Source organism: Carcharhinus amblyrhynchos, chromosome 5 (genome assembly GCF_965287045.1).
Source record: "Carcharhinus amblyrhynchos chromosome 5, sCarAmb.v2.hapA, whole genome shotgun sequence".
NCBI classification, from domain to species: domain Eukaryota; kingdom Metazoa; phylum Chordata; class Chondrichthyes; order Carcharhiniformes; family Carcharhinidae; genus Carcharhinus; species Carcharhinus amblyrhynchos.
The window spans coordinates 85,304,337-85,315,790 of NC_137328.1; the positions used below are offsets into that span (position 1 = coordinate 85,304,337).

At 41.1% G+C, this 11,454-nt stretch overlaps 1 protein-coding gene across 1 annotated transcript; it reads right to left on the bottom strand.

The window, feature by feature from the left end:
- Positions 1-6,109: 6,109 nt before the first annotated feature.
- nr2f1a (nuclear receptor subfamily 2, group F, member 1a) lies at positions 6,110-11,438 on the bottom strand. The gene is made up of 3 exons (XM_080189126.1): positions 10,282-11,438; positions 9,049-9,576; positions 6,110-7,331 (listed from the first exon to the last, which is right to left on the bottom strand). Exons 1-3 carry the CDS (start codon positions 10,727-10,729, stop codon positions 7,057-7,059), a joined length of 1,251 nt encoding a protein of 416 aa, XP_080045252.1. The 5' UTR covers positions 10,730-11,438; the 3' UTR covers positions 6,110-7,056.
- Between the last annotated feature and the right edge of the window lie 16 nt (positions 11,439-11,454).

Below are 11,454 nucleotides of genomic sequence, written 5' to 3' on the forward strand. Positions count from 1 at the left end.
ACGGGAGCTGTGTGTGTGTGTGTGTGTGTGTGCGCAGGGATCGATAGCTGACCCAATGGTTTGGGCAATGCTTTATCTGGCCGAGCAATGATATTATCAGCCTTGAATGTTATATACAGCAAACGTCTTCCTAAATCAACACAAACGGTTCGCTTACAGAAGTCTTCTCAGTGCCCCCTTTGGAAAAAAAACCCTTCATGACTGGTATATTTTATATCCCGTAGCTTTTTATTTGATCCATTGCCTTAGCTTGATCTAGGACTCTGTAGACAAGAAGATATATACACAATTATACAGCTATCATCTTGCCTGTTAACAGGCTTACTGAGAGACAGAGAAAAAAGAAACCCACACAGTCTTGTTGTTTTATTTTACAGTACAACATTTTTATTCAAATCCATTTGTCAACAATGTAAACGATGTTATGTCAATTCATTTTATTAATAATACATCAGGAAGTACACATCATTGCTGAGCATTTTAGAAATCGTTTCATGTTGTTTGACAGTGATATTGCAACCTCACACACATCTTAACAAGGCCTCCCCCCACCCCCATTCCCTCTTCTGCCTAGGGTGTTAATGCGGCTTGGTCCATATTTCTCAAGAAATTTGTAATCACCGCTGAACTGTTCATATGTTGCCATGCAAGTGATGTGGCGTATTTCATACAAGGCATCGTGGAATGGGCAATGATTCATCACATCGATAAATGGAGAAGATGTCAAGCTAATGCAATGTTTCGATTCATTAAATATCCAGTAAGTGATAGACTGCATTTTATATATGTCTGTGAACAGGCGGCAAGTAAACTTTGTATCTATCTGAAAGTCAGCGGCCTTCTTTCCGAACTGCAACAATTAAATACATGGCGAATGTACTTATCTTCAATCAGAGAACATGCCAGGGAGGTTGCAATGGAATCCCAAGTAAGTGACATTACAGGACTCTGGGCTGAGCACTCGTGCACTCTCTTGGACAGATAGTGAAATGCGTGATGTAAACTTTTTTTGAGGCTGATTTTTTATGAGGTGGGTGGATGCTGGAACTCAGATCCTTCGGTGCAGGGTTTGAAACGTATTCCCTGACAAGTGGGGATAATAAATGAGAGTCGCTTTCAGATGGATACCTCAGACGTGAAATTGCGCCCAGCTGGTTGTGTAAGCAAACAAATAGTTTCATGTAAGAATCTCGTCTTGTAGGTTGATGAATAGAACACGACATCGGTAAATGGGTCTTTAACTCATTTAGGAATAAAACTCTTGGCTCTCTCAGTGAAAGACACGGAGACGCCATGTACCCAGAGCAATCGCTATTTAAAAACAGAGTTTTATTAGTTTCCACTCCTTCACCCACATTTTTACCATTAAATTCAAATGTCAGTCAATTACAATGGTCACCAGCTCATCAGCGCAAAATCTAAACAGGCCCTAACTTTGCTGCACGTATGGAGATTAATAGATTTGTTTTGTGAAAATACTTGGGAGTTGGAAATGCGAGAAGTTAAATAGGAAAGTATTAGAAGGTAAACATACTTCTCCTATTTAGCAAATGACATCTGTTTGTAAAATAAAACCACCTTTTTAGACAAAAGCGTTGTGTGTGTGTGTGTGTGTGTGTTGGGGGGGGGTTCAAATTAAGTAGAGTGTTTTTAAAACAAACTACTTTTCAGGATTAATCTCAAGCCCTCGCTTTCTCCCAAACCATATTGAATATAACACCAACAGATTCGCTCTGCAGCTTAAAATTAGGCCGATCAAATATCTTTTTAATTTGTTATTTTTAAAACGTGCTCAAACTGTGCAAAATGTGACAGAGTTAAACGGTGAAGATGGACAGATGGAATGAAAATAAATTCATTTCACTCAACTGGAACTGTAATAAACACAGTTATTTAAAAGAAATGTTTCAAACGACAGGCAGACAGTGGTTTAGCCTTTGCATAGTTAGATCCCTAAGGGAGTCCCTTTTTTTATTTTTTAAACAAATCTTGTGGTTACAACAGTTTAAAATCAACCTCTGGAAAAAAATGGGCACCACCCGGCCGAGAGACTTAAATCGGGCAAGAAAATAAAGGGTAGAGGGGCGCAAAATAGTCCAGGTAGCGCGTTGGACAGTAAAAATTCAAACAAAAAATATATAAAATCATGTAGCCATAGGACAACCTAAGACAAAGAGAACCCAGTAAAGGTCTGAGGAGAATTCGGGATGTCAAGAATGAGAGGGTCGGGGGAGGGGTGCGTGTGTGTGTGTGTGTGTGGGGGGGGGGGGGGGCTGGGTGGGAGACACAGAGAGAGAGAGAGAGACCTATAAGAGAATTGAAGCAAAGCTGGGAAGGGAAGACGAGCCAACAGTGCTTAAGGGGAGAATCAGACAAAACAAGCGCCAAAAAGATGCCAATGTTCAATGACAATTCGATGAAACAGAAAGAAATAAAAGATGGGAAAGCAGAATCCAGGTCTGGTGTTAAAGTGGAAATCAAACAGAAACAAGCAAAAAAAAAGAGCAGCCGGTGGATTTTAAAGAGAATTCGAGAAAAGGGGGATTGGAGAATTGTGATTCTTATCATTCAGAGCGGGGATGATGTGTGGAGGGTGGAGGGGGGGGGGCGGAGAAAGAAAACAAATAACAGTCTGCGATCGACACCTCTCAAGTCTGTCCTTATTCATTTTTTTAAAAAAAATGCAAGTATAACGTTTCAGGAAAGAATAAAACATTATTTGCAAACTGCACATGATTTATTACAAAAACAATATACATCTGTTTTCATTTTTATTAAAAGTACACTAACACCATCGTGAAACATGTACACTTCTCCTGTGTTTAGTTCATATTCATTTTCAGCTTAATTTATGCATTGACAGCGATATACGCCCACCCCCACCAATTAGTCAACTTTTGAGTTGTTATCGATGAAATGTAAAGCTCGGGACACCTTACTCTTTTAAAATTTCTTTCTTGCGCACTCTGGACCCTTTGATACCATCTTCATTTGAGAAAACAGAAAATATGCTCATACTAAGCACCAAAATTTCTTAGTTGTGGGTCCATTTTTATTCCGCGTTTGCTCCAGAGGTTTAACGCCAATTCCCCCCTCTCATATTCGCCCTACTGTAAAGTCAATGAATAAACGTCACAACGTCCCAGTATGTTAGATCTTTTTTCCCCAGTAGAACCATTTTAAAACTCCATATTTAACTACTGACGAATTTATTGGGAAATAAAACAAGATAATGCATCTAAAATAGAACCAAAAACATTTGCAGGGGGATTTACTTGAGATGGAGAGGAACAGAAAACAGTGTATAATCGTGTAAACTATAGTGTATGGAAAAGTGGTTCATTAGATTAGAATGTTATAATTTAGATATGAAACTCATTATGGCACATAACAATGAAATGACACAAATACAGACAACTAAAGGGCAGCCTCCAGGATGCGAAAGTATAATCCACGCACTGTTCAGATCATTAATACTTGACCACACACTGCAACGTTCCCAGATTAGTTTAATGAATTATGATGCCAGAAATGAAGCTACGGACCAAAAGGTGTCGGCTTTTTTGTTTCACCAGAAAGGATCGAAACTGGACAGGGAAAACATTTTTTTGATGTATCTAAAAATCTCAATAGGCCGCCATGTTTGTTTGCTAGCATCTGCTTTGAATGAACCAGGCTGCCCATTTGATTAAAGTGCGGGACTGAGCTGCAATTTCTCCAAGAAGAAAAATATGACCTTAAGTCATAAATTTCCTGGTCATCCCCAAAGTCAATCAGTGCATTACTTCGGCTGAAGCACATTGCACAGAGTCAAGTGCATTACAAAAGTGCCAATTGCAGGCATCGCAAGTTGAAATCAGTATTTCGTTTCAGGTTGCATATTTGGATTTTGCAATAGTGTTCGCCCCCCCTCCCCTACCACCTCTTCTTTCTGGGAGTATTATGATATCTGAAGGTTCCAATTAAATATATTCCTTGGGGAAAATAAAGTTCCGAAATGGCTTCTCAGTTGTACTCAGTAAAATTAATAATGATAATAAACAATAGATAACTAGAAAGAAGGAGCCTAGAATGCACAGGGTCCAGCCTCACGAAATGATTGCGCAGGTTAAAAGCAGGTGGCAGTAAATAAAAATCCACCGCTTATTAAACACTCTGTACCCAATGTACAAATATGTGTTTACCAAAGAGAAAGTGGAATGCAGTATTTACATAGTGTCAGAGCAGCGCGCGTTTACTATCAAGGCTATTCATTTCTACAGAATGGAATCGCGCGGTATCAAAGATATTGGGTCACCACATACCATACTGAAATCCGGACTGAAGTTTCACTAACAGCCACGAAATGTAATAGATTTGTTTATATAAGTGGATTCAAACAATTAATTAGAAACAGTCCTTCAAAATAGGGGGAAACTGCATTTTGGAATATAACCACTGTCCCCCCACAGTTCCTGACATGTTATGAAATACCACAGGACGTCCCCTGTCATACTCTGCTAACAAGTTTAAACAGTATTTTAATTGGATTTAACGGTGAAACGATGAAAAATCATTATCTATTAGGGCTTTGATGTCGATGGGCGGCCGTAAAAGGGTTGTGTAAAAGTCGGGGTAGAAGGAAATAGGGGCCTAGGGGCAACGCTCATAGCGACAACTGACAATAAGTTGTAGTTAAACCCATTGAATCAGCACTGATCAGAATAAAACAATTCTGAAATATCCATAATGTTAAGTGCAACCAACGTGCGCACAACAATACCTCAGTTCTTTCTTTATTAGTTATCCATCTTACTTGCTTATGTAGGCATGTACAGGTATTGTTACTGCATACTGCTATTGTGGGTGGATATATACATCTGTATTGGAACATACATAGACAATCTATTTACACGTTAATTATTCCATCTAAAAGTGTCTATAGCCATCGCCTTGTGTATCCTGCAGCTTTGCGACTAGAATGTTAAAAACCCCAAGCGGCCAGATAGCAGGATCGCGTTAAATGCAGAGAAAGCTTGAGAGCATAGACAGGAAAATCAAAACACACGCTCTCACATAAACACTCGCACATACACTCACACAGACACAGACACACACTCACACACAACACAGACACACAAAAAACACATTCACACACACACTCACACATCTATACTCATCCAGACACACACAAACGCACACACACGCTCAAACAAACACACATATTCACTCACACACAGACATTCTCACATGCACACACACCTTCTCTTTCACACACACATATATATAAAGAGACACATCTATCTCACACACAAAATATGCATTCGGTTCCACCAGCACAACACATATTTGCAACCATTCGGATTCACAGTGTGCCTCTTGCTGCTTTACTCTGGACTGGTTATTACGTTTAATTTCGATGCACAATTGTTAAAGGAAGCCCTCCCATGATAGTGTGTGCTAGAGCTTTGATCCGGATTATAAAATACTAATGCAAACAACAACTGAAATCGACAACAGCCTTTTCTAGGCAAGGCACAGCAGTCCTTACATCTCCACTGTCTGAGCGGTTAGCTCTTTCAAAGCTTCTGAATATTTTATCCAGCATGTAATTATAACTTTAATGGTATTATTGAAAACATGATAAGGAATTTATATACACATATGATTAATAAGGCCCCGGCAATTAATGTCCAAATATCAGTGGGATGGAAGTCCCTTAAAATCTATATTGTCGATCACGAAGCAGAGAACGACACCACCAGTGAACAGATAACACAAACACGGCTGCGATAGATCTCTTTTATATCACTTTTGTAATTGTTCCAGCGTAACAATGTTTTTTTACAAGAATATTCCATCATACCCACAGAACAACGCCACAGTACAACACGTCTGCAAGGGTACAACGCATGTACTTCTTTCTAGACGTTGTGTGTTTTTGTTTAAGTCTACAGGTAAACAGGCTCGGCAGTACTGATAGGAAAGTTTAGTCGCATGATTAAAAACTGGGTGGGGGGGGTGGTGAGGTGAGCTTGGAAGGTGGGGGAGGGGAACACAAAATAAAACAATTTTGTTTCCACGTGGGAAGTCAGGGACAATTGGTTTGGGGTGAAGGGGGGGGGGGGGCTGGAGGTGCAGGGTGGGGGGTTGGGGGGGGAGTAGATAGAGAATGGGGAGGACTCGTTATCGTAACAAAACAAAACTTTAACCAAGGTCAGTCCTGAATGCAAATCAATAACTTCAATCAACCTAATTCCAGAGTTCACGGAGACTTTTTAAAAAAAATCAATGAAAAAGTGTCTTGGACACTCAGACCAAAACTCTTATTTCTACGAAGGCGATGGGAACTGACACAGAATACAAGTGTTCTTTAGACGGTCCACTGTGTGATAGTTCTAAAAACACGCTTTCTCTATTATCCTTTAGCAGTGTTCTCTTACAATCTGATCTCTTTAAAACGTCAGGTTTGCCAATACTGCAGGCTTGTTGGTACGCTTAAAGCGACAAAAAAGTTTCTTTTTTTAAAATGTTGTGCTAAATTTTTTTATTTGTTTAATTCTGATTTCAATTTTAATTCTTGGAGAACATAGCTTTGACGACATAAATCGCACTCATTATAAGAAGCAAAAGGTTATATCAAAAAATTATTAGTATAGAATCACAGGAAACCTGGTTTGGAACCAGAAAAAAAATACAAAACAGATATAGATACATAGACACAGGACAATTTTATAATTATTTGGAAAATGTTATTTTCCCCCTAATTTCTGATTCTGTTTTTTTTAAATGCGCATACGATGTTTTTTTTTGAATTTTACAAAAAAAAGGAAAATAAAGACTAATACTTTACAAAATGATAAGCAATGCTTGTGGTAAGTGTGATTCTACATATGGTGCAGTTCAGTTCCTTTTCACAGAATAAATCCCACAGTCAATAGTTTGGCCTCTTGGAAGGTCCTTTTTATTTTCACAGATATCATCCTAAAGGAACTTTCAAGTTCTTGAATGGAGAGGGAGGCTCGCCTAAAATGCTTGTTTTTTTTGTTTTGTTTGGGGAGGGGTGTCCTTCTCTCATCATTGGATGGACATATAAGGCCAGTTGAAGCTGCTCCCCGACAGTAACATGTCTCTGATGAGGGTTTCAATTGGGGTTTTACCTACCAAACGGACGAAGAAGAGCTGTTCGATGACCGAGGACGACACGGTGCGAAGAGAAGGCAATCGCAGTAAGAGCTTGCCAAAGCGGCTCGGCTGGTTCGGGTACTGGCTCCTCACATATTCCTCCAGAGCACACTGAGATTTCTCCTGCAGGCTCTCTATGTGGGCAGCATCCGACAGGCCACAGGCGTCTTGACAGCCAGAGAAAAACAGAATTAGTGCCGCTATCAGTCGACCCTTTGTTTTATTTTAATCCTCGTTTATATTTTATATATCAATCCACACACTCTCTTTATTTCTCTCCCTCTCTCTCTCTCTCTCTCACACACACACACACACACGCACTCACACACTCCTCAACATGTTGGAGGCGGACAGGCTATCTGATAACGTCTCTGCGTTTTTGTTGCAAATATTACGGCTGATGCAGTCTGTGATGCCAGAAGAAATAGCCAGCATAAGCTTTGAATTATAAGCAACAAAGAAACTCTTAAATAATAAGTACAGATGTACGCCATTTCCCGCAGAGAATCAAGCCAGAGACACCAGTGTCTGAGAACATTGTGTGATAGATACTGGTACGTGTTATTGTTCCTACTCTCTTGCAGCATGTCCTACACATGCTTCTTGTGCATTCCACCGCAAAACAGTCTTTCCTTTAACTCTACATAATCGTGTAATTTTGTACAGACTTTTTCTTAAAAAGTGATAAACAAGAAGACGTGCAAATTATAAACACACCATTCATAGGAAAGCAGGGCTGTCATAGTAGGCTGTGAAATCCCCCCTTTGTACTGCCAGATTTGGTAATACTACTATGTAAAGCATGATGGTTGTATTGTCGGCAACATTTCCCATGTTTTAAAATGCGTTCTAATGAAGGCAACATAAACCTAGTTATTGGAGGTTTGAGGTTTGTTCGATTTTCTTTTGCAAAATAGCACTTAGTGGATTTTAAAATTCCAATTTGATTTGTGCATACACATTTTGTACACACATTTTGTATACATATTTTCTGTGCACTGCCCAGGTTTGGGAACATTTTGTGGAACAGACAAGGGGCCAGATTGAGCTTTCTTTCAGGAAAGGCTCTGGAACAATTTGCGAATGCTTTAATTTATATGCTTAGAAGCCACATTTTAGCGTATGAATTAATAAAGTAAAATAGGAAGTTTGGGTCACGACCCAGCACTTGGACAGCATCCAGAATAAGAGGTTGAAAATACCATCCGGAAACCGAAGGTAAAACCACAACAAGCCTCCTGCAAGCTTCAGTAACTTCCAGCGGCCCTCACAAACAGGCCAGCGAGAAAGAAAATGGCAAGAAAAACACCCTCTCGATCATCCAAAGGCTGCCTGCTTTGGAAAACTTGGACAGCTTTGAGAAAGGCTTCCCATGAATTCCCCTCTGGCTAACAATCAAAACAAGTTTGGTCAAAACTGGAAGGTGGGGGGGGGTGGGGTGGGGGGAGGAGAGTGCAATGTTAAGCGTTTGAACAGACGCATATAACATCTACTTTTCTGCTATAATCGCATTTTGTGTCTCTCCCCTTGTGATTGTTGTATTTACCAACAGTTCTCTCGATAAAGGAATAATTTATCAAGATTTGGGGGCTGTTGAAAAGACAATTAATTTATAATTTTACTGATCAATTTCCAATTGATTTACATCAGATTATGTCATTTAATAAAACTCTCCTGCTTAAAATAAATCATTGTTATAGCACTTGACTAATACCACCCTGTACATAAATAAGCATCAGCCGCCCAAACCATCCATACCTGCTTTCCCATGCACTCTTACTGCACCGAGCGAGCAACGTTTTATTGATTTAGATCCAATTTGCCCAACTTTCTGTCCCGTTCGCCCCCTCCCCCTGCCGTCCCTCCTTCCCAAAACCTACTCACCTGATGTGAATAGCACAATAGCTTTGAGACAGCTGTATTCTGCCGAGTCGACGTGGAGGGCTTTCAGCTTCTCGACTTGCTCCTGGAAGATCCTTATGTGATCCATGAAAGCAACGACCCTGTCTGCAGACATTGGCGAGGCATGGAGCCCGGCAGCAGCCAGCAGAGGAGCCACATGCAGCGGCATCGAACACTGGGCAGCATTGAGAACAAACAACTCACTCCAAGTCAGCCTTAGCAGAGCCACCTGATCTGTGATCTGCAGATCTGGGAAAAAAGGGATATTCCTGGCCCATTCCACGGCGCTGAAAAGCAATCGTGCAGCCAGTTCGCAGATGTTTTCGATACCCATGATGTTGTTGGGTTGCATACATTGACTCCCATACCGAGAGGTTGGGTAAGGCTCGGCCCGCAGTAGTAAGGAGATGTATCCAGACAGATAGCAATGGCCGTTCAAAGGGTCCCCATTCGTCAACGCGTACTGGCCTGGGTTTGGTTGAGTTGGAGGCATTCTTCCTCGCTGAACCGCTGACAGAAAGAGAAAAAAGGAGAGGAAATGTACATCCAAAAAGCGCAATGCAACCCACCCGTAGCTTCAGAAACGCATCATTTTAAAAAAAGCACTATTTTAGATTTTTTTCAAGATCACAAACAATCACTTCAATTCTCCATAAAATTACAATAAAGGACATTATAAAAAATAGGCACATTAAAAAAAGGAAATAGAAAACACAGTTTTACCCCTCAGAGCGCTCCACATTGTGTCCGTTTAAAAAAAATCCAAAACACACAATATTGTGGGAAGAATTGCTGGATTGCAAAAAAAAACTCCCCCAAACTGCAACACCCACCCACGGTTACAATTGGAAAATTCTCCAAACATCTAATGCATGAATGCAAACGATTAACTTACAATTACAGGGGGGAAAAGACCGATGTATTAACCATTTGAATCCACAAAAAATATGCAGCCATGCTTGTAATTGTTAAACTCTCTCAACTTTGAAGCTGCGGAGTTCGATTTTTTTTAGGTTAAGCGACTTTTTTTTAAAAAAAGACGCGTTTTAAGAATTGGCAACTAACGTTTTTCTTATTTTTGACAGGTTTCAATTAACCGATTAGAAGGATTTTCACAACAGAAGCATTTGTTCAGATTCGAAGCAAAATCGCGCAATGAGAGATTTGGAGCTCATATCTTCTCACATTTACAGTGATGCTTAATAAAATATTCACCTTCCCGCCTCATCCCAACTTTGAGGCATTTCTTCAGGCGGCAGTACTGACACTGATTGCGGTGGTGCTGGTCTATAGGACAATTCCGGTTCGCACGACATGTGTACGTTAAGTTTCTCCGAACACTTCTCTTGAAGAAACTTTTGCAGCCCTCGCATGTGAACTGGCCGTAATGCTTGCCGCTGGATTTATCCCCACACACCACACACTCGATATGCTGCTGCTGCTGACAGGGCTGTTGCTTCTCGCCGACAGGCTGGACGCTCTGACTGCTGCCTCCGAGCGGAGTGGAGGGCGGCCCGGGCTGCCCTGGGGTCTGCGGGGTGTGGGGAGCACCCGATGCCGCCTGCTGCTGCTGCTGGCCCGGCTGCGTTTGTGCAGACTGGCTGCCCTGAGCTCCGGCCACGTCCTCCTGAGGATCTCGCCATGTACTAACTACCATTGCCATAATCTCGGGCCCAAAAAGTGCGGGAAAACAAGTTGATCGCACGGATTTTTTTTTTGTCCTGTTGGTAGGGAACAGAGTTGGATGGTGGTAACAGAAAATGAAAAAAAAAGGAAAGAGAGAGAGAGAGGGAAAGAAAGGAATGAAACTGCGATCAAAGCAACGCACACAGACACACACACATAAGGAGCAGTGAATGAATGAGTGAGTGTTGATCAACAGTAACCGAAACAAATGAGGACCAAAAAAAATAGGATAAAAAGGAAGAACCCGATCAGGGTACGCAAGTGTCGGGAGGCCAGATCCAGGGCAACACGCAGTCAGCCATTCAGGAAAGCAATCTAGGAGGGAACGAGGGGTTAAAGATTATAGGAGTTGGGGAAAAAGAGACGACCTCAATTCGAAGGAACACACACACACAAGAGAAAAATAACCACGCGATCCGAAGTAAAGTATGGCGAGTGTTAAATCCCTTCTTCTCCGGAGAGGAACAGAAAATAGAAGATCTGAATTGTCAGAGAGAAAAAAAAACTCACCAGGACAAAAAAAAAGGACGGTCGACGTTAAAGCGCCCTATTTTCACCTCTCATGCGGAGTGGAGACAGAAAGAGAGGAAAGAAAAAACAACTAATAGAATATGCAAGGGGGAGACAAAATGAATGCGTTTAAACGGGAAGACTAGCGGAGCAATTTTTCCGAAAGGGGGATCTGCGCGAATGTCTGTATAT